Genomic DNA, 27,465 nt, shown 5'->3' on the forward strand with positions numbered 1-27,465 from the left:
GCTGAATCAAACTATGGGAGGTTAATATTATCTATCAGCATTATCAACACTTCCTCTGCTTACTGGGCTCTTAGAAGACATTTAAGGGGTAAATTGGAGCAAAATAACAGAGCAGATCACTGGGAGCCAGAACTGGTGACTGTAAATAAACTTTATGGGGACACAGATACTTGGTCACATCTGGCTAACTAAACTCATGCCAGACTACAGATGTTGCTGGACTAGAGAGTGCCAGACTAGAGAGGTTCAACTTGGACCTAAAAACTGTTATACTGTCCCCTCTCGGTCTTCTCTTTTCCAGATTAAACAAACCCAGTCTTCCCTCACGGGTCCCTCTCTAGACCTTTAGTTGTAATTCGTTGCTCTGCTCTGGACCTTCTCTATTTCCTGAAATCTGGTGCCCAAAATTCAAAGAATACTCTACTTCAGTCCTAATCAACACAGAGTAGACTGATAGAAGGATTTTTCACATTTTGTTTACAATGTTCCAGTGAGTGCATCCTAGTGTGATATTGACTTTTTTTGGAAACATCACACTGACTCATATTTAGGTTTTGGTCCACTGATGCAGAGATCCCTTTCTGCGGTACTCCTTCCTAGATAAACTTAAAAAAAACAACTAATAGTTCTGTATAGGGCTGTCAGTTGAAATGTGTTAATGCCTGCAATTCCATTTTTGTAATGCGTTAATTGCAGGTGTTAATGCTACACTGCCCCTTTGAAGTGCTGCTGACCCTGGGCTCCACTGCTCCTTTGAAACATGCAGAGGAGGCATTTCTAAGGAGCAGCCACCTCACAGCTAAGCTAGGCTATGTGCAACATTTCCACAGCTAACCCTGGGTTCCTGGGAACTGCTGCATAGAACCTGGGATCAGCTGGGAAGTCCCCAGCTGACCCCCGGGCTCCAGGGCTCCAGGGCTGCCCCTTTCAAATGCAAGTGGAGGCAACATTTTAAAGAGGCAGCGACAGCATAGCTGATCCTATTTACTTCAGACCACTTCTGAAGTTTGTCTAGATCATTTTATACTACGGCCCGATGCTCCAAAGCACTTGCAAACTTTCCCTCCCACACACACACACGTCAATTTATATGGGCCTAAAGCATATGAGATTCTACCAGCCCACAACTCCCAGTAACTTGGCAGTAATCTCTGGGGAGCTGGTTAGCATGTGTGTACAACAACTTAGTGTTTTATAAAAACAGATGTTCCTTCTGCCCTGTGTGCTTACCTATTACATAATTTGCCCGAACACTTAAAAGGAAAAAAGTGATTAGCTAGAGAACATAAAAAATCTCATCCTTTCTATGTAGGAAACAGATAGAAATGATACCTGCAAAGAAGGGGAAATATTGATTTTGTCACAATGCAAATTATTTTATTAGTAAAATGTTAGCAGTCTCTCCTTCACTGGTGGTTTTTTTATCTATTTCTCACCCATAATGCACATAGACCAATGCACAGGAAACCATATGTAAAACATTTTATTTCTTTTTTCCCCCCTCAGAAAACTTTGAAACAAGAGCACTGGTAGGTCTGTTTATTATTGATTGAGTAATATCATCTAAATAAAAGGTAAGAATCATTTGTGAGTTGCAGATAACAGTCCTTTTAGGTACTGAAACAACTTTAAGGAAAGTCAAAGAAGAAAAATGCATTTTTGAGAACCTAAAATGAGGGAATTTTGCAGAGGGTTTAATTAAATTCCTTAACTGCAATATCTATATGTAAGCCATATCTATAGTCAATTTGTGGTCTGGATCTATTAGCAAATCACTGGATAAATTTTAGACTATATCTTTCCTTTTTACATTCTTAAAGATTTTGCATGTCGTGAAAACTATTTGTTTTTTTAACACTCTTTGATAAATTATTGAGGAATCATGATGTTGTGTGTGTTTTATTTGTTTTGAAAACCTGACATGTATCCATTTTGTCCAGTTCATTTGTCAAATAATTTTAACTGTGCTTCCAGCAAACACACACAATAAATGACCCCAACCTAAAATCATTTTGTCTCTTAGGCTATGTCTATACTACAAGATTATTTCAAAATGAGTTATTTAGAAATAATAACTCCTGAAATAACTTTTTTAAAATAGTGCTGCTACTCCTCACAAGCAGGAGTTATTTCAAAATAACCAGCCCCTTCTTTCAAAATAACAGGCTGGGTAGGATACACCTACACTGCAATAGTATTCCAGGATACTGGAGTATTCTGAAATAGCTAACCCATGTCTTCACAGCAAGCCCATTATTGAGATCGCTATTCCAAAGTCCCTGTAAACATCATTCTACAAGGGGTAAGGGAATTTTGGAACAGAGCTTTATTTCAAAATGCGGTGCTCCATATAACGAAATAAGCTATTTTGAAATAGTCTCAAAAATTAACTATTTTGAGTTACAATACAGTGCAGATGCACCCATAGTGTAGACACTCTAATTGTTATTTCAAAATAACTCCCTAGTGTAGACATGCCTTTATAGACAGATACCTGTGGATCAGGACAAATCTGTGACTCAGACGTTTTCAATAACTAACATTTTTTTCTTGATCTGCAGAAAAAAGTTTGAGACTAAATGAGACCAAGATTCCCATAGACATGGATCATTTAGCCATTATTATCATTGGGCTTTTCTTCATAAATGGTTCTAGTCTAGGTAAGAAAATCTTCTTTCTGTATTTTTAATCTGTTTTCATAATTATAATATAAGGCCAAATTCTCTGTAAAATGTATATGACCAAAAGGATATTTCTAGATGAAAAAAGTCTTTCTTTCGTTCTTTCGTTCTTTCTTTTAGTTTTCTGTATAATTTTAGGGGCAGTGATTATAAAAGCACAAATGATGATAGGGAAGTGCTAGTCCTGTGTTTTTAGACTTTGTACCTGCTTTATTGGTTTAAAATTCATTTTTTATTTATTGTAGAATGTGCAATGGCCTGTGGATATAATGCTAAATTAAAACACTTTCCCAATCTTTAGTTGAATTAGCATTGAGGGGAAAACTTGCTGCGGAGGGTGCTAAGTATTACACATGCTGCTATTGCACTCCCTGACTGCAGTGCAGTGGCAGCCTTAGACATCATGACTGATCCTACTGAGGAGAAACGTGGGTGTAGATTTTCAAAAGCTATGTTGGGTGCTGAACTCTTCTGAAAACTTGGCTACAGATACATATTAATGGAGATATACATGGAGAGACATTATCGTAGCCATAGCCACATCATAGCCAGCCTGGTGTGGTAGCCCCAGTTAGGGCTGTGCATGGCTCTTTGTCTTACTTTAGAGGCTGGTCAATTTAACAGCAGAATAATGTGATAAGAACAATGATCACCTCCAGTGTGCAAGACAGCTGATGTCTCTGTTCATGCTATTCTCCAAAGAATTAAACTTGAAAATGAACTGATGTTCCAACACTTATGTGTGAATTTGGTTTGCGGAACTGGCCTGAAACAACACTGTGAATTGGAAATCCAGTAAACTGAGGGGTCTGTAGTTTCCTGGGTTGTTCTGATTTACATTTTTATACTTGGGCACTATAGAGAATGGGGAATACTGTTAGAGAGGAGGGATAAACTTTGTGAATGTGGCTACTATGTCAACCCTTAGAATAATAATGACACATGTAGTTGGTGATTTTCTCAAATCCAGGAGAATTCGGGTCTAATTCCACAATCACTCATAGACACATAACATTCCTCAAAGGAAAGGGTTCTTGAAGTCATTGGGATGTGAGTAAACTACACCTATGAGCAAGGGATATCTTTCCTTTCTTCCGTGTGTTTCTGGCCTACCTGGAAAAACTGAAAATGTCCCCCTTTAGCACTTTAAAGGGTCAGAACCTAAAAGGGAAACAAAGAGAACCCGGACTTCATTTAAAAAAAATCCTCCACATTTGTAAACTACTCTCATTAATTTGGGGATTTGGACCCATGATTCTTATTTTTATTCTTATACTTATACTTATAGAACATCCTTATTTGCTGGATACATAGCTAAACTAGTTTTGCATTGAAACTGTTTGATTTATTAAACAATGCACGCTCTGAAGTTAGTGAACTGAACCTTTTGTTTCTAGTCATTATGTCCTTAAACTTTTTAGAACTACTTTATTTTATTCTTTCATACCTAGTACTATACAAGAAGAAAACAAGCTTCTTCATTTACCAAAAGAGTAACATTTTATCTTGCCTTACTTGTCTCCACTAGCATAAAGATAAAACCTAGCCAAGAGGAAATGCTTTATAGTCAAGACCTTTTTCTAATAAAGTGATTTGTTGGCCGTAACCCAACCAATCCTAAACTTGAGTAGATTTCTGGAGCTGAGGACTCACTAGTGAGCAGCCCCCTGACACTGGTCAATTAGAATGCTCAAGCTAATCCTATCTGCCACAAATCGGAAGAAGGAGAGGGGCTGTCTCTCAGACAACGAGACAAAAAATGATCCAGAGCCTCAGATCGATTGTGCCAAAGACAATCCCTGTCTCTGAAACTCTAGTGTTTAACATGGTCACGATTTTTTTCTCAATTGCTTGAGGCAAATCATCATAAATGCTTGAATGAAAGAGAAAAATGTAAGATCATCTTGTATGTCAACTGAAACATTTTGTTGCATTTGAATTGGTATTTTCAAGTATTTGGTGGGGTTTTCTTTTCTTTTCTTTTTCACGTGCGAAAAATAAAAAAAATTGTTTTGAACTGAAGTAGTTTTTCTTTGTTTTTTCATTCAATCCCCAGTCTGAAAAATCCATTATTTACCCAGCTCCATTTGTAAACTTCCTTACGTAGCCCAGCCACTACAGGGGGTTAGAGTGCCCACTGAGTTACATGTAACATTGTCTCTCCATGGATCTAGCTAGCCCTGTGCATGGCTCTTTGTCCTACTTTAGTGGCAGGTCCATTTGACAGTAGAATAATGTGCTATTCTGAATGATTTCATGCTACAGCTCCTGCTGAAAGGCCTGGACTCAAATCTCATACTTGGCCCATGAGGCAGTGGCATCATTTAGTTTTGTTTTAGTTTCAGTGTAATTATGAGCAAGCACTCCCCATAGTAGAAACGTGGCATTTTTATTTGTCTGAAACGTGCCACATACACACCCCTGTGGGGGTTTCCGACTCATTAATAAACCACCCAGGAACTCAGGTCATGATTATTGTTAATTACCGTAGAATTTATTAACATTATGTATTTCTCTTTTCTTTAGCGCCAATACCCAGAGATGACGGCAAGCCTGTTGAAGGTAAGTGTAAGGGTCTTTTCTCAGGTATCTGTGTTTGCAAACACACCAGGCAGGACTGTGATCTCTAATCCCCAGAGATTACCTCAAAGACTGAAAAGTCAGCTAATTGGCAGAGGAAAGGATTTACAGATTCCCTCTCTTGTATACAGTTTGCACCAGGGGCAGGCCAGAGTATAGCTCCTCATGGCCAGTGACTATTGAATGATTAAAGAAGAATAATGGGAAAACAGGAGCTGGTAGAGAGATTCTGCAGATGGTAGAGCATTCAGAGCTAATGCTCCTAGAGAAAGGGAGTGCAGGTTTAGCAGCTGATTGATAGCACCTTAAAGACTAACAAACCATGGAGATAGTATCATGAGTTTTGGCGGGCATAACCCACTTCTTCAGAGGACTAGAATCTTAGAAGTTCAGCTCCAATAATAAATAAGGAAGATGGGGGAGGGGGAAGAAAAGCGAAGGGGAGAAAAAGGAGAGAGTGGACTGATCTTTCAAGTACTATCAAGGGGCTGATAAGAACAGTTATCACATCAGGTGTGGAAGCCAGCTGATGTCAGTGTTCTTGCCATTCTCATAAGAATTAAACTTGTAAATGAAATGATGTTCTAACCCTTCCCTGTATATTTGGTTTGTGGAATTGTCCTTGAACAACGCTGTGAATTTGTGATCCATTTAACTGAGGGGTCTGTAGTTTCCTTGGTTGTTCTCATTTTTCTTTTTATAGTTTGTCTGTATAGTTGCCCTTTTCCAGTGTTCTGGAATCTCTCCTGTCTTCCATGATTTTTTCAAAGTCAAGAGGTAAAAGCTGAGGTACCTCCTCTATCAGCTCCTCGAGTATTCTAAGATGTATTTTATTAGGCTTTGGTGACTTGCAGGCAACTTTTCTAAGTCATTTTTAGCTTGTTCTTGTTCTTATTTTATATTCTAAACCTACCACCTTCCCTCTAGCATTCACTATATTAGGCATTCCTTCATCATCAGACTTCTTAGTGACGATCCTAACAAAATCATTAAGCATCTCTGCCATTTCTAGGTTTCCTGTTGTTTCCAAATCTCAGAAATATCCCATATTGTATGTCTACATTTGTAGCCTAATTCAAAATAGCAGTGCAAATGAATGCATTTGAAATTGCAAATGAAGCCAGGGTTTAAATATCATTGCAGGAGGAATATCAGGTATTTTGATACAGGGCTTTATTTCAAGCGCCCGTTTTCCTGCCGCTTGTAGACGCGGGCTGTTATTCCGGGCTTGTCAATTTCAAAAAATGGCACCCAGCTGGGAAGATGCAAATCAAGCACAGGATAGTTAAATCCCAGGCTTGATTTTCAATTCTGAATGCATACATTTGCAGCCCTATTTCTAATTAGGCTTCAGGTGTAGACATACCCTTATAGAAGAATGAGGAATACTGCTAGAGAACTGGGATGAAGTTTGTCAAAGTGGCTTCTATGGCAACCCTTAAAATAATAATGATACTTGTAGCTGGAGATTTTCTCAAATCCAGGAGAATTTGGGTCCAATGCCATAGTCACTCATAGACACATCACACTCCTCAAAGGAAGGGGGCTGTTGAAGTCATTGGGATGTGTGTAAACTACACCTATGAGCAAGGACATCTTTTCTTTTTTCCTTGCATTTATGGCCTGCCTGGTTACAGAGGAAACACTGAAAATGTGCCCTGAGAGCACCTTAAATAGTCAGAACCTAAAAGCAAAACAAAGAGAGCTCAGTTTTATTTTAAAAAAATCCTCCAAATTTATTAGCTAGTGTCATGACTGGAGATTTAGACTCATTGATCTGCAATGGCAAGGGTTGACAACCCTGAAAGGGTTCCTGAGAATCTTAATAGCTTGGATTGGACTATTGAGGAAAAAAGATGCTGTTCTTTTCCTGTCTGATTTATTTCCATACCTGTCTCATATTTAGCAGAATTTTGAGAAACATTACTACAAACATGATATGAATGTTGAGTTAGATATGATGAGGTTGCCTAGAATCATAGAATCCTAGGACAAAATGAGACCATGAGAGGTCATCTAATCGAGTCTCTGCACTTTTGGCACAAATAAGTATTATCTAGATCAACTTTTCTTAAAGTGTTCTAAGGAATCACTTTCAGAAACACTTCAACAGGCTGTTCCAGTTTGTTCGTTTACCAGCGCCATGACCATGGACCCTCAACTGCTCCCATTGGCTCCTTTTCACTCTTTGCAGTCAAGGGGAGCCACAGGAAGTGGTGTGTGCTCAGCCACTGCTTTCCATTGCTACACTTGGCTGCAAAGAACTAAATGGACCCAATGGGAGCCTTGAGGCTCCGTGACCACGACACCGGTAAATAACTAAACAAATTGGGGTGTCCAGTTAATGTTTCTGAGTGAGATTCCATAGAACACCTGACAGGTGTTTGTCTAACATACTGTGAAATATTTCTAATGATGGAGATTCCACAGCCTCCTTAAGCAGTTTATTCCAGCATTTAACTACCCTAACAGGAAGTTTTTCCTAATGTCCAACCTAAACCTCCTTTGCTGCAACTTAAGCCCCTTGCTTCTTGCCCTATCAAGGACACAAATTGTTTGAAATAAAAATATTTTTTTTCTTTTCAGGTCAAGTTCAAATAGAACTGAGTAAGTGTGTATGGATTCTTTTAATATAAAAGACAATTCAATTTCACGCTGGAAAAGAGATGCAAATAGAAATGAAGTTCTCACAGTTAGAAATAAGGGAACTAAATGATGGTTGTAGTTAGTAGAATATCATTCTGATAAAATGTGCTAGGACAGACAGCTGAATTATACAGACCTATTCCTGACCTCTTGGCGGAAGTCTTCCCTGGGCTATCTGTGTCTTACATTCCTCATATCCATTCAAAATAGGGCATGTAAGTATCTTGTGCTGTACAGGTCTAGCTAGCACTTGTTCACTGTCCTGGAATGAATTTTATCATTAAGCTGTCCTTACCTGTATGTGAATATATAGGGAGTTAGGACAACATATTTAACTACCCTGACAATGGGTCTCCAATGAGGTGATTTGGAATTTTCCATTCACGTCAATCACAGCAGTAGAATCACACGGTTTAAGAGAATGAATGGGTGTCCCTCACTCAAAGTATAAAATATTTATCACACGGCCTAATTGTTTGCTATATGTGTCAATTGTCTTCTCCACTATCATCCTCCTCCCAACCCCTCTGAAGTCTGGGGAGTATGCTTCTGCCGGAATCGTATGCTTCTGCCAGGCTCCAAGTGTATGGGAACCCCTTCAAAGTCTGTCCCACTGGCCAGGCCTCCATGTTCCTCCATATCTTTGTGGGCTATTACTCTTGACCTAATGGGCTGGGGATGATGGAGCTAAAGAGGAGAGAAAAGGAGCAGAGTCAAATTGTATTGGTGCCTTCCCAGCAGCAGAGTGATGAAAGGGCTGAGGACTTCAAGAGTATTCCCACATTTTTGATACAGGGGGATGGGAAGGGAGAAACCTTCTCCATTTGCTGAGGAAAGAGACTATCACAGGCAATGTCTACATTGCAGAGTTTTTCAGGCAAAACTACTTATGTCAACACTGCAATTGTGTTATTTCAACAGAAAATCAAAAGAATGCAGGGGTTTTTCTGACAATAATAAACCTCTTTTAGGATGTGCAAGTCCTGTGTTCTTAAACTTTGTATCTGTTTAATTGGCTATCATTTAAAATTAATTTTCTATTTATTATAGGATGTGCAATGGCCTGTGGCCATGATGCTAAATTAATTAAGGACTTAGTTCGAGTTAACGTTTGACTGCCGCGTGTAGCCACGGGCAGTTAGTTTGGACTAAGGGGATTTAAAAATGGTGCCCAGACGGGAAGATGAAAATAAAGCCCAGAATATTTAAATCCTGGGCTTCATTTGCAACTTCGAATGCCTACATTAGCCTCCTTAGTTCAAACTAGGGGGCTAGGGTAGACATAGTCTAAGATATTTCCTCCTTCCCGCTCCCCCAATTCTCTTTCAGAATATGATCTTAAGAAGTGGGTCTGGCCCATGAAAGCTCATCTCCTAATAAATCTCCTTGTTAGTCTTTAAAGTGCTACATATTTTTTCCTCCTATAGTGGAAGAGTTCCTGGGGAAACTGTGAACCACTAACTTATGAGCTGTAGTGTGGGCATGAATCACCCCTCAGTTATGACTGCTGTGGCTGTAAGTTGGCCTATTGTAGGTCAAAGTACATTTTTAGGGTAGACCTGCCCTCAATCTCAGAGCAAATGCTGCCTCATTGGGGCATGATCTTCTTGCTCAAATCTCATCTTTAGAGGTGGTGGCATAGGGTGGTAATAGTCCTTCTGGGTATTCCTAAGGAGGAAGCGAGAAAAGAAGAGTCGGTGCTAGAGAATTCAAGTGTTCCAGGAATGCCCAACACACTGGTGCCTGCATGGGCCTTGATCTTGGCATTTATTCCAAATAGGATCAAACTCTGCCTGGAAGCATGTGGTATTGGCAGGGCCGGCTTGAGCCATTCCTGCACCCCAGGTAGTGGGCATGCGACAGATGCTTGGCTCTGCCCCCAAGCATACGGTGCATGTGTGGCCCTTCACCCCAGTGCACTGTACACCTTACATCTGCAATTGGACGTGTAGTGCCTGATGGCAGCTCTAAGGGGTGCCACACAGCCCCCGGCCCTGGGCGTGCAGCACCCCTTACAGCTGCCATCAGGTGCCCCCCATAGGTTGGTGCCTGGGGAGCTGCCCAGCTAGCCCCCCTTAATCCGGCCCTGGGTATTGGCACCATAACATGTGGGTATCCTTAAATGTTTTCCTTAGGACTGATGCACTTAGGGAAAGCAAAGTTCCCAACCACCATGTCCCTGTAGAGCTTTCATTACCTGGTGCAGACATGTTTCTTTTCATATTACAGTTTGTTAAACTGGGGAAGAGGAGGTCATAACTATTGGAGATTCACAAAAGGGCGATGGGGTCCACCCCCACATTAGCACTCCCCCGTTGCCAAGGATGTCTCATGCTTTCTCTAGTTGGCTGTTTGCTGGAGAGGAGGTGTTTGTTATGTGGCCTGGGACCAGGCTCCTTTTAACCCCCTGGATGCAGTTGATAGAGGTTGGGAGGGACCCAGGCATACCCACTTTTCTGGGTCCTGGACCAGGAATCCTGTGAGCAGCAGTTACCTGCTCAGAGTCTCTAGTGCTTGCTGCTACCTTGCTCCCTGGGCCACTTCCCTAAGATGCTGTGGCATCCCTCTCGTTCTTATTTTAGGGCTTTAAGGCCCAGTTCTGAACACCCTATCCTGGGTTCTGCAGACTTTGGGTGCCAGTTGTGGCTAGTCTTCGGTCCCTGGAACTTGAGCTTAATCAGGTGTAAAGTTCAGCTCATGCTCAGAGGTGGCCAACGTGCTGCTGTCGTCCCAGTCAGAGCCTATGTCTTGCTGGGTCTAGCTCCAGTGAGGAACTGCCAGGCCCTAGCTCAGCAGATTCTTTAATACTGGCCAGCTGGGCCCAGATTGGCCTCCACAGAAGCAGCCTCTCTATCCTGCTTGAAGGACTTCTCTTCTGCTCCTCTCACTGGGGCAGAGGGTGTCAAGACCTCCAGCCTCTAGTAGGGGGCATCAGGGCTTAGTCTACCCCATCACAGCACATTAGATGCCTGCATCCAAAGTTCAGATTCTCACAGTCTCTATTCTGCGCTGCTTGATCTGTAATGGTCTGAAGTCCCTTAGCAGCTGCATTTTAATTCGTAAAGTCCCTATTTTGCCTACATTTCTGCTGCTGGGCATATGCAAAGCCACCTAAATCCTGGAAGCCAGGTGCCTCACTCACACCTAATCTTGAGCAAGATAGTCAAACTGCGCCCTGCCCTCCAGATCAGTCCATTCATAAAATGATGCCAAAAGAGGTGCCATTGACCCCCTTACTGCCAGTTGCTCACTTGTCAGACCTCTCACACAAAACTCTAGAGACATACACAGAAATGTGGTGATCCCAGCTGTTGCCATTTAGGAAGAGTTCTTGAACAGACAGACAAACAGAAGGGGAAGAGCAAGCACCCCTTGTATACAACTTGGGGGGGAGGGGTTATGGCTTCCATCCTCCCAGTACACATCTCTACACACAAGCATGTGCACACACATAAAACCCCATGCCCTAAGCCCCTTCTCACTACCATCCTGATTCCTGCAGCCTCCACACTACCAGCCTCCTGCCCTGAGTACTCCCCCACACATCTCCAATTCCAGTTGCTTGCCATGAGCCACTCCTCATTCTCAGTCCCTGCCTTTTGCACCCCAACAAGCCCAGACATTTGCTTTGAGTCCCTCAACTCCTCAGTGCTCTCAACCTTCAGCACCCTGCACCACACTTCACACTTAAATTTCTTACAGGTACACACACATGCACACACACACACAACAAAACAACAATCCTGCTTTGAGGGTCCTCCCATGGGAGGTTGTGATATGAAATGCCTGAATGAAATATAAATTAGATCAAACCATGGTTCCTTTAACATTGTGCACTTACATATCCCATCGTTTACCCAATCACAGAAAAGAAAGGAGCTGGTTAGATAAAGAACACCAAAAATTCACCCTTTTTACACAGGAAACAGATATAAATGATTCTTACAAGGAAGAGGAAAAAATCATTTTGTCTCAATGCAAATTCTTTGATTGCTAAAATGTGGGCACATTCTCTCCTTTTTGGTCTATTTCCCACCCACTGTGCTCATAAACCAGTGCAGTTTTGAGGAAACCAAGTGTAAAACATTTTTTATTTTTTCCCTTAGAGACCTCAGAGAACAGAACTGGTAAGTCTGCAATCTGTGTGTGCTTTTTTTCAGTCACCCCACAACGTTTATTATTATTTGATGAATATCATAACCAAGGAGCTGTGCCCACTATGGCTGCCAACTCCCCTCTTGGTCTGGGAGGGCTTAAATCTTAAGCCACCTGGCCCTGGATCTTCCTACCCTACACTCTTTGCTGCCAGGGAGTCTCTGAGGGTATGTCTACACTACAAAGTTAATTCGAACTAACAGCCGTTAATTCGAATTAACTTTGATAGCATCTATACATACAAACCGCTAGTTCGAACTTAATTCGAACTAGGTAAACCTCATTCTACGAGGACTAACGCCTAGTTCGAATTAACTAGTTCGAATTAAGGGCTGTGTAGCCACTTAATTCGAACTAGTGGGAGGCTAGCCCTCCCCAGGTTCCCCTGGTGGCCACTCGGGGCACAACCAGGAAAACTCCTCTCCTCTCCCCCAGCCCCAGGCCCTTAAAGGGGTAGACTCTGGCCAGAGAGCACTTGACACAGCCCGCCCTGCCAGCAGTCTCTGGCCCGAACCAGTGGCCCCAGGATGAGCCAGGGAGCCAGTGCCAGTGAGCCGTCCCCTGCTCAGTCCCCCAGCACCCAGGGGCCAGCCAGGGGCCGTAGATGGCACGCACCCTCCTGGTCTAGTGCGGAGGTCATGGACGTCATTGAGGTTTGGTGGCAGGACCCCAACCTCCATGATCTCCGCACTAGGTGGAGGAACGCGGCTGTCTATGGCTGCATAGTGGCTGCCATGGCCCGAAAGGTGTGCCTGAAAGTTAAGCAGCTGCGTCAGGCGTACGCCAGGGCCACCAAGGGCGGCACCACAGGAGGGGCTGCCACCTGCCCCTACTTCCCCACCCTCAACTGACTCTTGGGGGACGGGGCGGTCCGTGCCAGTCTGGGGGACAGCGAACCGGGACCGGAGGGCCCTGACCCGGGCACATCGGAGGGGCCACCGCCAAGTATTCCAGCACTGGAGTCGGCAGGGTCGTCCAGGGAGACCGTACCGGGTAAGTAGTTTGAATTAAGTAGTTTGGGGGGGGGGAGGTGGGAGGGAGACCAGAGACCACGTGTGTGAGCCATGCCTTCCACGGATCACGCAGACACCTGTGCACGTGAGAGCATGTGCCATGCCACCCTTGGGCAGGTGGGAGGGGGGGAAGGAGGCTGGGCATCATCCGCTGCGTCCCCAGGGAGAACTGACCACTTCTCTTCTTTCTCTACAGCTGCACCAGCTGCTCGTGCAGGGCACACCATCCCACCCGGGACATGCTCCTGCACCCGCGGCCTGCTCTGGACCACCACCACAGAGCAGGAGTACTGGGACCAGCACCTGGGGTCCTTGCGAGCCCTGCACCGCACAGTGGAGGCCTGGATGTGGGCAGACCTCCAGCTCCGCCAGGAGCAGCTGGCTGAGGTCCGAGGGCTGAACTTAAACCTGCAGGCCCTGCTATAGAGCATGGTGCCCTATGCTGGTCCTGCGCCTGCTACCCCCCCCAACTACAGTCCCTCCTCCCACTCCTGCCCCCCCACCTCTTCCTCCTCAACCCCCACACCCTCTTCCTCAATGTCCACACCCCCCACCTCAACCTCCGCACCCTCCACTCCATCTTCCCGGGGACGCCGAGGCCCCCTCCCTTGCCGTGCTGGGAGGTGCTTGGCCCGGCGAGACCCCCACCCCAAACCCTGAGTTTCCCCTCCCCCTCCTTTCCCTTGTCTCCCCCTTCCAGCTCCCTCCTCCCTGTTTTCCCCCTCCCCTCTCCCACACTCTCTCCTGCCCTTTCCGCCTCCTCTCCCCCGTCTTCCCACAGTTTTATTCCCCCCCCCCAGTTTTGTTAAATAAAGAGAGTTTCTATTTTTGAACACGTGTCCTTTATTTTGTACATCAGGAAGGGGGACTAGGGAGGGGTAAGTGGAAGGAGGTGAGGGAGGAATGGGGTATGAGCCCCCGATGGGGAGGACTGGGCTGGCTCTGCGGGCTCCTCGGGGTGGAAGCTCTCCTGAAGCCCCTCGATTGACCCCCCCACCGGATGGCAGCCTGCAGCAAGTGCAGCCGGGCTGATGGCCGAGTGCTGTGATGTGCCGAGTGTGGGCACTCAGGGCACTCCAAGCCAGGACTGCTTTGCAAGCGGGGAACCCTGAGAACTGTCTGTCCGGGGTGGGGGTCGGGTCCCTTTAAGCACAGCCCTCGGCTAGCCTGAGACAGCAGCTCCACGCTCTAAGTCCTAACCTGATGCCCTGCCGGCACTGCTTCCGGCCATCCTTAACCTCGGTTCAGGGTCCACTCAGTGTGGACATGCTAGTTCGAATTAGCAAAACACTAATTCAAACTAGTTTTTAGTCTAGATGCACTAATTCGAATTAGCTTAAGTTAGTTCGAATTAGTGCTGTAGTGTAGACATACCCAGAGACTGGCCTGGACCTGGCTTTTCCCCGCTGCTGCTGGGTGCCAGGGAAAGCCCACCCCTGAAGCTGCCCCAGCCCCAGGACAACATTGGTTCTTGCCTCCCCTCCCGACAGCCACTGAGAGGGGGTGGTCTGAGGCACGTTAGGCCTTACTCTTCCACTGGCCGCCAAGAAGAGCCAGGTCAAAGCCTCACTAGGCTTGACTTCCCCCCAGCCACTGGGAGGGACCCAGCTGAGATTCTTCGCCTGCCCTCCACCGGCAGGGAGGGTTTGAGGCCGTCCTGGCTCTTTCCCCCTTGCCTTGAGCCTCCCCTAGACCTGGCCCCAAGTCTGCCATGGCCTCAAGGCCACCTCATCTCTTGAGTTCCCTGGCCCCTTTCTCCCAGGCTTTTGCACCCCCTCTGGGGGTGCCCAGCTCTACCACTAGCAACCAGGGGTGGGGGGACCAGGCCAAAGTCATGCTGGGCCTGGCTCTCTGTATCCATTGTGTCCATTTCATTTGTCCAATAATTGTAATTACAATTTTTTGGTACAAAAAGGCAAAAGAGACATTTTACAACAAATTACTCTAAACAACCTAGAATCCTTCTGTATTTTTAAAATGGACAGATATTTCATTCATTCGGTCATCTGAAGAAGTGGGCTGTGCCCATGAAAGCTCATGATCCCATCTGCATGTTTTGTTAGCCTTTAACGTGCTACCAGACCATTTGTTGGTTTATAAGTTTTTCCTAGATACTTTAGGATAAGGACAAATATACACATTAGACATTTTCAGTAATTAATAAACTAATAAACTTTTCTTTTGTTCTACAGAAACTCCGCTTGAGGCTAAATTAGCCCTCGAAAACAAGATTCTCATAGGCGTGGTTGTTATCCTTTTACTTACTGTGATTGTTTTATTGTTTTTTTTATGTCGAGGTAAGAAAATCTTCATTCTACATTTCTAAATTTTCTTCATGCTTATAAGGCCAAATTACTACACAGAGACTCCAATTTTTCACTCAGCCCTCATGTATTACAAGTTTTCTTAGCTTTAGATACCAAGCTAATGAAAATAATATCTTTCCACAAATAGAGCTCTCCAAGACTAGGAGGAATTACAGCAGATATTTGTTGGTATTTCCCTGTGCTTTGGGAAAGGGCTACAGTAAGTTATGTTCTAACCCTGACAATAATATCGATGTCAATTTGTAGGGTAAACAAGCCTAAATCAAGCCCCAATCCTCTCAGACAGAGAAAGTATTTGAACCTAAGGTCGCAGGGTTAAGAATTCTCAGTTGACGTAAGTCATTCCCTTATCCTCAGTGTTTCCTATTGGCTAGTTAGGGCATGTCCCTTCACAGCATACTGGCTTCTGTGTAGTCATTTTTAGGTGTCTAACTCTCCTCACACATTATACAGGTAATGCAAGTGCCTCACTCCAACTTCTATGTTGCACTAGGAGTCGGATGACCTAGAGATTAGGCATTTGAAGCCAGAGTCCTAACCATTTGTGACACTGTCTTTAACATATAGGGTAGATTTTCCACCTTGATATGTGATTACCACTGAGGAATGCTGAGATCATGTTTAATGAATACTCACCATTCGCTATGTATATGTTAGAATTTTAACCTATAGCCATAGTGCTATATTTAATTAATAATTGATACTGGCACCTCCGTTGGTGATTTCATATATTATTTCTGATTTTATTTTAGAATGCAAAAAGGAAGATCCTGAAAAAAGTAAGCATTTATGTTTATTCAGTTATAACTCAAACACAAACACACACATTCACTCTCTCTTTCTCTCTGGGTATGTCTACACTACAAACTTAATTTGAACTAACAGCCATTAGTTCGAATTAACTTTCATAGGCGCTACACATACAAACCGCTAGTTGGAACTTAATTCGAACTAGCGGAGTGCTTAACTCAAACTAGGTAAACCTCATTCTACGAGGACTAACGCCTAGTTCGAATTAAGTAATAGCCACTTAATTCAAACTAGTGGGAGGCTAGCCCTCCCCAGCTTGCCCTGGTGGTCACTCTGGCCCAAACCAGGGAAACTCTTCTGCCCCCCTCCCGGTCCTGGAGCTCTTAAAGGGGCATGGTCTGGTTATGGTGCTCATGCCAGTTGCAAGCCTACCAGCACCCAGCCAGCAGACCCTGCACCTGGCACGGCACGAACCAGCCAGCCACCCGTTGCCACCCAGCCCTCTGCCTCTTCCCAGGACCAGGCTGGCGGTTCCCAGGAGCCTGCCCAGGGCCATAAGAGGCGGGCGCCCACCTGGTTTAGTGCGGAGATCGTGGACCTCATCAAGGTTTGGGGGGAAGCCTCCAACGTCCACGATCTCCACACTAGGCACAGAAATGCGGCCGTCTAGGGCAGGATAGCTGCCAGCCTGGCCACCAGAGGCCACATGTGAACCCAGGAGCAGGTTTGCATGAAAATCAAGTTGGTCCAGTGAGACCTCCGACCCTGAGCCCTGAGCTTAGAACCTAAGAAGATAAGAATGGCCATACTGGGTCAGACCAAAGGTCCGTCTAGCCAAGTAGCCTGTCTGCCGACAGCAACCAACACCAGGTACCCCAGAGGGGATGGACCGAAGACAATGACAAAGCGATTTGTCTTGTGCTAGACATCTCCAGCCTTCCACAAACAGAGTCCAGGGACACCATTCCTACCACCTGGCTAATAGCACTCCATGGACCCAATCTCCATGAATTTATCTCACTTCTCTTTAAATTCTGTTATAGTCCTAGCCGTCACAGACTCCTGTGCAAGGAGTTCCATACATTGACAATGTGCTGTGTGAAGAAGAACTTTCGCTTATTAGTTTTAAACCTGCTGTCCATTCATTTCATTTGGTGTCCTCTAGTCCTTCTATTATGGGAACTAATGAGGAACTTTTCTTTATTCACCTTCTCCATACCAGTCATGCTTTTATATTCCTCTATTATATTCCCCCCTCAGTCTCCTCTTTTCTAAGCTGAAAAGTCCCAGTCACTTTAGCCTCTCTTCATATGGGACCTGTTCCAAACCCCTAGTCATTGTAGTTGCCCTTTTTTGAACCCTTTCCAAGGCCAAAATATCTTTTTTGAGGTGAGGAGACCATATCTGTACTGAAGATATGGCGTAGCATAGTTTTATACTTCCCCTCCTCCTTCTTCTCCTGGCTTCCCCCTTCCAGCTCCCTCCTCCTAGGTTTCCCCCTCCCCTTTCCCACCCTCTCCCACCTCCTTTTCCCAGTCTTCCAAGAGGTTAATCCCTCCCTCCCCAGTTTTGTTAAATAAAGAGAGTTTGTATTTTTGACCATACGTGTCCTTTATTTTTTATATTAGGAAGGGGGGCTACGGAGGGGTAAGTGGAAGGAGGTGAGGGAGGAATGGGGCACGAGCTCCCGATGGGGAGGACTGCGGTGGGTCTGTGGGCTCCTCAGGGTGGAAGCTCTCCTGCAGGATCCGGAGGATCTCTTATTCCTACCTGAGGTCCTTTATTCTGGAGGATCGCGCCAGTCTAGATGCTTTTTTTCCAGCTTTTCCCCAAGCCAGAAAAAAAGTGGCAGACATGTTTATTTAAATCCGCGGGGGATATTTAAATCCCCCACGGATTTCCCTATGCTGACTTACCTGATTTGCATCCCATTTCTGGAATTTGGGGCCAGTGTAGACGTAGCTTTGGTGTTTACACTTCCACGTCAGCTTCTAGAAATGGGCCTCATCCTCCCTGACTGAATTTACCTTGTTATCTCCAGCCTTACTCTTGATAGAGCTCTGTAACAGGCTTCCAAAGGAGGTTTCACAACATGTTCCTGTCATTGAAGGGTTTTAAGAATAGTTTGGACCAACAGCTATCAGTGATGGTGTAGGTTCACTTGATCCTGACTTGCACAAGGGATTGGACTTACTGATCTCTCACAGTCCATTCCAGGCCAACATTTCTATGTCACCCCAAATAATACCAGCTGACGATCTGCCCCATATGTCCACAGCATATAATAGCAGAGGGATTTTTCTGAGGCAATATGAATGTGATGCAGTAATTATGTGATAATGATTGTCAGTGTGCAGGTGGTATTGCTGTTAAATATTCTAACCTTCTCTGTGTTGCTTTGCTTTCTTTTAAAGGAAAACTCATCTCTGCGGAAGAAGGTAGATATGAGATCATATTCCATCACTTCATCATTTAAATTCATTGTGTAAAATGATGAGAGTCCTCTTTCATTCACATAATAATATATAGACTCTATTACGTTGTCCCTAGATTTCTTCAAAACAAATTCATAATGTTTTGCTTTTCATTGCTGTAAAATGGGGCTGTCAATATATGAGACACATCTTCTTAAATGTATTTTGTGATGGATCTTGGTGAAACACACTCTGCCAACCCTGCCAGTAACAACTGCATAATGCCCTTTGGGCATCTACCAAGATTTCTTTCACGGAAAAGTATTACTGAGAAAGTGCTGTGTCTTTTTAGATGCCTTTAGTCAGAGGTCATCAGAGTCCCTGAAAGAAAATTGTTCCCAAAGCTTTTTCTTCCAATGACACCTTTGCGTCTTCCTAAATTTCCTGGATCACTTTCATTTTAAACATAAGTCGAATGTAATGATGATGATGATGATGGACTAATTTATTATTTTCAGATATATGTTTTTGTAATTAACATAAGAATCATAAAGGAACTCAAAGTAAACAGTTTCCAATTATTACAAGTTATCACATCATCCTTATTTTCACGTCAGCAGTAATTGTGGGGGGTAGTCCTGAATGGATACATACAGCTGGCACCAGAATGCCCTTGTCAGCAGGGAAGAATGCCCCCAGCACCATGATCTTCATTCATGGAAAAAGAGAGGTCACAGCATATGAAGAAATTATAGCATCCTGACATGAATTTTATTATGGGCACCAGTATGAAGGTGACGTGTCAAACACCACTTACATATCACACATCACCTCTGCATTAGTGCACAACAAACATTTGTTCCACTTGAGAGTGAAAAAATTATAGGGAACACTGGTCCAGAATGTGCCATAAAAATATTGTGGCATTTTAGTTCCATATCAGGAACTAATAAAAATATTGTGGTATTTTAGTTCCATATCAGGCTTTTATTTTGTTTTCAAAATGAAGTCCTTTCTACACTGTGGTCTCTCTTTTCCTGTGTATGCATCCTAAAGGTGAACTACATTCCTCTTTCAAAAGGGGTAGGCAAATGAAGCAAATTGAAAGTGCAAATGAAGCACAGATTTAAATATCACATATATCATTTGCATATTTACTTCCAATCTGTGTTTCAATAAAGGATTTTTCTAAAGGGAAAGCGCAGTCTAGATGGGGTGGGGTGGAAGAAAAATGGTGGGCTTCTGGGGATGGATTGATTTTAATCAAAAGGATTTAAATTCCTGGTTTTAAACATAATTTGAACCAGTACATATTGATTTAAAAATCAATGTTAATGGTGTTTTGTATTGTACTTTTTAGTTGTTTTCCCAATGGAAAGTTTATTCTCATTGATTTGTAATCATTAAAGATTTTAACTTGCATCTAAATATAGCTGCAGAGGTGGCACCAGGGCTGGCGTGGCCTAGGCTCTTCCCGGTGGCTGGGGTGGGTGAGGAGTAGAGTGAGGGCTTGCATAGCCACAGGGTGCGAAAGGTAGAACTGGGTCTGTCCTGGACTTGGCCCTGAACAATGACTGGGGAGGGAGAGCTGAAGCTGGTCCAGCCTTGCCCCACCCGCACTCTTTGGATGCTATGGCAGGAGAGTCAGAGCTGGAATAGCCTTGGCCTGGTGGCTGGGTGGGCCACGGCTGCCGTGCTTCAGTCTGGCCCTCCCATTGGCAAGTGTAGCAAACAGGTGGTGCAACCCCCTTATTCTTATTCTTATTCTTATTCTTATTCTTATTCTTATTCTTATTCTTATTCTTATTCGTTGGATACATATAAAAACAAGATTTGCATTAATATTATTTAATTCATTAAATAAAGTACCCTCTGAAGTTAGTGAACTGAACTTTTGTTTCTAGTCATTAGTTCCTTAATTTTTTTAGAACTACAGTACTAAATTTTATTCTTTCATAGCTAGTTTTATACTAGAAGAAAACAAGTTTCCTCATTTACCAAAAGAATAATATGTTATCTTGCCATACTTGTCTCCACTAACTTAAAGATAAAACCTACCCAAGAGGAAAACTTTATGACCAAGACATTTTTATAATAAAGTGATTTGTTGGCCATAGCATCCTAAAGCCAACCAAACCTAAAACTTGGGTAGATTTCTGGATCTGAGGACTCACTAGCGAGCAGCCCCCTGACACTGGTCATGTACAAATGCTCAAGCTAATCCTATCTGCCACAAATGGGAAGAAGGAGAGGGGCTGTCTCTAAGACAGTTAGACAAAAATGATCCAGAGCCTCAGATCAATTATGCCACAGACAATCACTGTCTCTGAAATTCTAGTGACTAACATGATCATCAACGGTTACAGTTTTGGGGCTATTTTGCTCAATTTCTTGAGGCAAAAACATCACAAATGGTTGAATCAAAAACAAAAATGTAAGAAAATCTTTTGTATCAACTGAAACATTTTGGTGTATTTGAATTTATATTTTCAAGGGTTTTTTGTCTTTTGTTTGTTTTTATGTGACAAAAATATAGTTGTTTTAAATTGGTTTAGGTTTTTTGGGGTATTTTCATTCCATCTCCAGACTGAAAAATTCATTACTCTCCCAGCCCTATTTATAAACTTCCTTGTGTAGTGCAGCCATTAAAGGAGGATAAAGTGCCTGCTGAGTTACATGTAACATTGTCTCTCCACTTATCTACTCAGCATAGCGCTGTGCATGGCTCTTTATCCTACTTTAGTGTCTAGTCCATTTAAGAGCAGAATAATGTGCTGTTCTGAATAATTTCTTGCTACAAATCCTGCTGAAAGGCCTGGTCTCAAATCTCATCCTTGGCCCATGTGGTAGTGTGGTTATGGGCACCATTTAGTTTTGTTTTAGTTTTGGTGTAATTATGAGCAAACACTCCCCATGGTAGAAATGTGGCTTTTTGATTTGTCTGAGAAGTGCCAGTTACACAACCCTATGGTAAAATGCGATATTGTTTTTAAATACTCATTTTTTCTAAGGAAACCTCATAGAAAAATGAGTTTTCTGACACATTAATAAATAATTCAGGAACTTAAGTAATGATTATTGTTAATTAGTATTAATTAAAATTATGTATTGATATTTTATTTCGTGCCAGTACCCAAAGACGATGACAAGCCTACTCAAGGTAAGTGCAAGTGTCTTTTATAATGTATCTGTATTTGAAAACACACAGAGCAGGACTCTATTCTCTAGGCATGTAGATTAGGCTACCTGGCATAGGAAAATGAAGTGGCAATTTAAATAATCGGTGCTTCTTTTAAATTTAAATGGCTGCCAAGCTGAGCTAATCAGCTGTTTGTCGGCTCAGCGTGGTAGTCTGGACTCTCCACGATCGACATCAAATGCATTTGTTGACCTCCCAGGTATGCCTCCTGTAAATTTACTTCTGGAAGAATGCTCGTGCAGTGTAGACAGCCGGCAAATTTTTGTAGAACAACTATTCTTGCACAAGAAGCTGCCATTGTAGACGTAGCCCACTTGTTATGCTCTTCCAGCAGGATTGTGAACTGTTAATAAGTACTGTCTGAAAATGGTTATCCAGCTAGTTATGCACCCACCTTATAGTAGCCCCACTAAGTTATATTTGCCTAATTTATTGATAAAAAAATCATGCGAGACCATATCAAACACCTTCTTAAAGTCTAAGTATACCATGTCACTGCTTCTCCATTATCCACAAGTCTTGTTATCCTATCAAAGAAAACTATCATATTGTATTGACATGGTTTCTTCTTTACAAATCCATGCTAGCTGTTACCTAACACCTTGTTATCTTCCAGATATTTGCAGCTGAATTTCTTAATTACTTACTCCATTATCTTTCCTGGCACAGAAGTTAAATAGACTGATCTGTAGTTTTCTGGGTAGTTCTTATTTCCCTTTTTGTAGATGGACACTATATTTGCCATTTTCCAGTCTTCTGGAATCTTTTCTGTTTTCTGATTTTTCAAAGCTGATAGCTAAAGTCTCAGATGCCTCCTTTATCAGCTCCTTGAGTATTCTAGGATGCATTTCATCAGGCCCTGGGGACATACAGACATTTAACTTTTCTAAGTGATTTTTAACTTATATTTTTTATTTTATTTTCTGAACCTACCCCCTTCCCACTAGCATTCACTATGTTAGGCATTCCTTCATCAGACTTCTTGGTAAAGACCAACATAAAGATGTCATTAAGTGTCTCTGCCATTTCCTTTATTTTCAAATCTCAAAAATATTCCTAATAGAAGAATGGGGTATACTGCTAGGGAGCTGGGATAAACATTGTGGCCTTCATCTATATTGTGAGCTTTGTAGCAGAAAATATTCTAATGAGGGACTCATTTGCATAAATCACAATCTCATTAGCATATTATCTGCTGTTTCTTTTTGCACTAGGGGTTTTTGCACTAAAAGAAGCAGTGTGGACATTTCCTTTTTGCCAACCCCCCCCCCTCCCCATTTTTTGCAAGATCCTTATGACTCTCAAGCGGAGCCACAGGAAGCATTATGGTCCCAGCCATTGCTTCCCACTGCTATGCTTGGCTGAAAAGAGCAAAACAGAGCCAATGCAAGCTGCGAGGGTCGATGACCACGACACCAGTAAATAAACAAACTGGGTCAGTCTGTGGGAAATCGATCTGGAACATCGATCTAGACTACCCCTGACAAGTGTCTAACATACTATTAAACGTCTGCAATTATGGGGTTTCCACATCCTCTCTTGGCAGTTTATTCCAGTATTTAACCACCCTGACAGGAAGTTTTTCCTAATGTCCAACCTAAACCTCCTGGGCTGCAATTTAAGTCCCTTGCTTCTTGTCCCATCAATGACACAACTTGTTTGAATTAAAAATATTTTTTTTTGTTTTCAGGTCAACTCCAAGCAGAACTGAGTAAGTGTGTGTGGATTCTTTTTATTATAAAAGTCCAGTCAATGCTGGAAAAGAGATCCAAAAAGAAATGAAGTTATCACACTTAGAAATAAGGGAACTAAAGGATTTTTGAAGTTAGTAGAATATTATTCTGATAAAATATGCTAGGACAGACAGCTGAATGATACAGCCCTATTCCTGACCCCTTGGCAAAAGTCTTCCCTGGGCTACATGTGTCTTACATCCCTCATATCCCTTCAAAATAGGACACACGTAAATATCTTCTGTGCTTGTTCACTGTCCTCGGTTATATTTAATCTCAAATCAGTCCTTACCATTATTTGAATATATAGTGAGTTAGGCCCTGACAATAGGTCTCCAATGGGGTGATTTGGAATTTGTCATTGACATCAATCACAGCAGTAGAATCACATGCTTTGAGAGAATGAGGGTACTTTTACACTTGCTCCCTCGTTCGATCTAGAGATGCAAATGTAGCAGACCGAAATTTCTAATGAAGTGGGGATTTAAATATCCTGCACTTTATTAGCATGATCTCGCCTGTGCGTTATCCCACTCAACAGCTGATTTGAACCAGGAGGTGCGCTCCTGGACGTGTTAGTTCAAATCAAACCCTTTGGTTCAAACTAACGTTACTCCTCATTTTTTTCAAAGCTGGCATGCCACACAGAGCCTGGGTGCTCCCTCTGGCATTTTAAAGTGGCATTTAAAAGTGGCTGCAGTCTCCAGCAGATCCAAGTCTCCATGCAACTCTGCTGCTTTGAAGTGCCACTTGAAGCCTGGGATCAGCTGGGGACTCCCCAGCTGCTCCTGGGCTCCATGTGGCACTGCCACTTTGGAACACCACAGCGGCATTTCAAAGGGGCGGTGCCACTCAGAGCCCAGGATCAGCTGTGTGCGCTGCCACTTTGAAGTTCTCCTCTCTTCTCCCCCTCTTGTTGCTTCTATCTGATAGAGGCACCAACCTTGGGGAGAAGCGACTAGTCGATTAGTCCTGAACATCCCCAGTAGAGAGTATGTTGCTTCCCACACTGCCAGCACCACACACAATGCCAGGTGATCTGCCAACTCCTCTGAGGCTAAGGATTGAGTGAAGGATTAAACAGACCCGGGGAATCCATGAGTGGCACAAATAAGTCCCCACACAGCACAATAACCGCAGTGTGTGTGTGAGTCATTAGTATGCTGCTTTACTTTCCCCTTCTGTGCACAACTAAATCACTCTGTGCTGTGTCCAACCTCTTCGCTATGTAGAGAGTAGTTGGGGCCATGTCAGTCCAGGATATTAGAGAGATGAGGTGGGAGAATCTGGTCCAACATCCAATATTACCGCACCCACCCTGAGCCTCAGTTATACTCAACCTGGAACATTCCTACTGCAAAAGGAAGAAAATGTCTCTGAACTCAATGTCTGTTGTTTCTCACTTTGATTTCAGGGTGGAGAGAGACTCACCGCTATGCAGGTAACAGAATACACCTTTCTCCTGGTAATCTTCATGCTTTACAAAACCTAGAAACAGAACATACTACTGTAAATAGCAACTGGGCTTTACAATATTTCTTGTCGGGCCTTATTCATTCTGTTCTTTCAGTCTGGGTAGCTTGTATCCAAATCTGGTGCAATATAGATGAGCATCAGAAAGATAAATATTTCAAGATCCCTCCCTTTTCTGCATGACATTTAATCAAATGTCACATCTCTGAAATATTTCAGGGTAACTAAACTATCAGAACAGAACAAACCCCAATATCAGTAGGCATTTTGCCTTGGTAAGAACAGCAGGAATTGACCCATGAACCTTATCTCCCATATTATCAGCTTTTGCTGCCTTTAAATAAGGATTTGTTAAATTTTCTTTTTGCAGAAGACATAACTCTTAATCCAGACACAGCCCACCCCAACCTCTCCATTGCTCGGAATAAGAAGCATTTGACACATGAAGTCCAACCTCAAAAAGCTCTGCCAAAGCCAGAGAGGTTTGATTCAACTGTCTGTGTGCTGGGCTCTGAAGGATTCTCCTCTGGAAAGCACTACTGGGAGGTGGATGTCGAGAGCAGCACTGAGTGGGACCTGGGAGTGGCCAAAAAATCCATCGAGAAAAAAGGGAAACTGTCTGTGTCCCCTAAAGAGGGATTCTGGGTCCTGGGTCTCAGTGGGAAAGATTACTGGGCCAAAACAGACCCATGGACCCGGGTCATGGTGCAGAGAAAGCCCAAGAAAATCGGTGTTTACCTTAGTTGCAAAGAGAGTCAGGTGACCTTTTTCAGTGTAACTGACATGTCTGTGTTGTTCACATTTAGCGATTGCAGTTTCACAGGAGAGATTTTTCCTTTCTTTAAAAATCCACAAAAAGAAACAACACTGAGAATTTGTTCTTTAAGAGATGAATGACTGTAATGTGGGACCGCTACTCATTTATCCCAGTCTATCTTTGAAATGGAGTTTCTCAGCAATGAATCTGTGTAACACTGTATGGAATTTGGGGGACACTTTAGGATAAGGTTGGGGATCGTAAAGCCTGGGACCTGGATGTGGCCCCTAGGTAGCCTGGATCTGGTCCTCAAGGCTTAGGGCCTTCCCCAGGAATGGGGAGCCCATGCTGGCACTCCAACTCCCTCCCCCGCTGCCTCCCCAGAGTCTTCAGGCCCCAAATGATTTCGTCAGCCCCAACCCAAAAAAGGTTCCCCACCTCTTCATTTGGATATTATGAATATTAATATGATAAAGTTCCAATGAGTTATGACAGATCTGCCATGTAAGATATCTGCAAAATTGTTATAATCTGCCAAAGATGATAATTTCAGTTACTTTTTTGTGTCTCCTTTGCATTAGGGTTATAAATATGTATGTATGCCAGTGTTGCAAACTTGTGCTATGCTTCTGGGGGATGCCCACAGAAAGTCTGATAATGCATGGGCTAGCCTGCTTGATGGCATCAAAACCCATCTGCTATTCAAATGACTCACTGAAAGAAGGCAAGAGATAGCCTTGTCACTCAGCAAACCATGTAGAGACATGCCTCTGGACTCAGCTCTCACGCTTCCAAGCCATGTGCTGGGTTTATTGTGTTTGGGGTAAAGGAAGCCACATGGCAACAGGAATATAAAAGTCAGCTGCATCTTTTCCATGTTGTCTTCATTCCTGCTTCTTACTTTGTAAACTTAAAAAACCCAGCAAATGGCCTGGTAGAACTTGATAGACTAACAGAACATGTAGATGGTATCATGAGCTTTCGTGGGCACAGCAAAACACCAATCATCTGAAGAAGCCCTCTGTGCCCATGAAAGCTCATGATACCATCTTCATGTTTGGTAGTCTATAAAGTGCTACCAGACCATTTGTTGTTTTTTAAGTTTATCCTGTACAGATTTACTCAGCTACCTGCTGAAGCTTCTTACTTTGTAGGGGGGTGCCTGCCCCACTCTGGCAAGAGAAGGGTTAAAAGCAGCCCAGAAGGACCCAGAGTAGTGGTTGGGCCTGGATCCTCCACCACCCCCTTGCATAGCACCTTGCTACCATGAAACATGGCTTTTATAGACTGCAGCTTACCCCTGAGGTAAGGGACTTAGGGTACATCTAGACTACATGCCTCTGTTGCCAGAGGCATGTAGATTAGGCTACCAGACATAGGAAAATGAAGCGGCGATTTAAATAATCGCCGCTTCATTTAAATTTACATGGCTGCCTCGCTGAGCTGACAAACAGCTGATTAGCTGTTTGTCGGCTCAGCGTGAGAGTCTGGACGCGCGGGTGTCGACATCAAAGGTATTTGTCGACCACCCAGGTATACCTCATCCCAGGAGGCATACCTGGGTGGTCGACAAATACCTTTGATGTCGACACCCGCGCGTCCAGACTATCGCGCTGAGCCGACAAACAGCTGATCAGCTGTTTGTTGGCTCAGCGCGGTAGCCATGTAAATTTAAATGAAGCGGCGATTATTTAAATCGCCGCTTCATTTTCCTATGTCTGGTAGCCTAATCTACAT

The 27,465-nt window shown here is 43.5% G+C and overlaps 1 protein-coding gene across 4 annotated transcripts in view; it reads left to right on the top strand.

Annotated features, from left to right (window-relative positions):
- Window positions 1-27,082, top strand: part of LOC102450868 (butyrophilin subfamily 2 member A2-like) — a 39,438-nt gene extending 12,356 nt beyond the window's left edge. The window contains exons 2-14 of one of the 4 annotated variants that reach the window (XM_075914350.1): window positions 1,507-1,574; window positions 2,562-2,660; window positions 5,208-5,243; window positions 7,848-7,868; window positions 12,014-12,034; window positions 15,268-15,372; window positions 15,530-15,601; window positions 16,155-16,181; window positions 18,567-18,590; window positions 21,697-21,726; window positions 23,456-23,476; window positions 24,913-24,939; window positions 25,342-27,081. In XM_075914350.1, the coding sequence (XP_075770465.1) occupies window positions 2,603-2,660; window positions 5,208-5,243; window positions 7,848-7,868; window positions 12,014-12,034; window positions 15,268-15,372; window positions 15,530-15,601; window positions 16,155-16,181; window positions 18,567-18,590; window positions 21,697-21,726; window positions 23,456-23,476; window positions 24,913-24,939; window positions 25,342-25,868 (969 nt within the window). In that variant the 5' untranslated portion in view covers window positions 1,507-1,574; window positions 2,562-2,602 and the 3' untranslated portion in view covers window positions 25,869-27,081. Of the gene's footprint in view, window positions 1-1,506; window positions 1,575-2,561; window positions 2,661-5,207; window positions 5,244-7,847; window positions 7,869-12,013; window positions 12,035-15,267; window positions 15,373-15,529; window positions 15,602-16,154; window positions 16,182-18,566; window positions 18,591-21,696; window positions 21,727-23,455; window positions 23,477-24,912; window positions 24,940-25,341 lie in introns of all 4 variants that reach the window. The other 3 variants (XM_075914349.1, XM_075914351.1, XM_075914352.1) reach the window with 3 other exon arrangements.
- Window positions 27,083-27,465: the final 383 nt, after the last annotated feature.

The sequence above is a fragment of the Pelodiscus sinensis genome, chromosome 33, assembly GCF_049634645.1.
Source record: "Pelodiscus sinensis isolate JC-2024 chromosome 33, ASM4963464v1, whole genome shotgun sequence".
In the NCBI taxonomy this organism is placed as follows: domain Eukaryota; kingdom Metazoa; phylum Chordata; order Testudines; family Trionychidae; genus Pelodiscus; species Pelodiscus sinensis.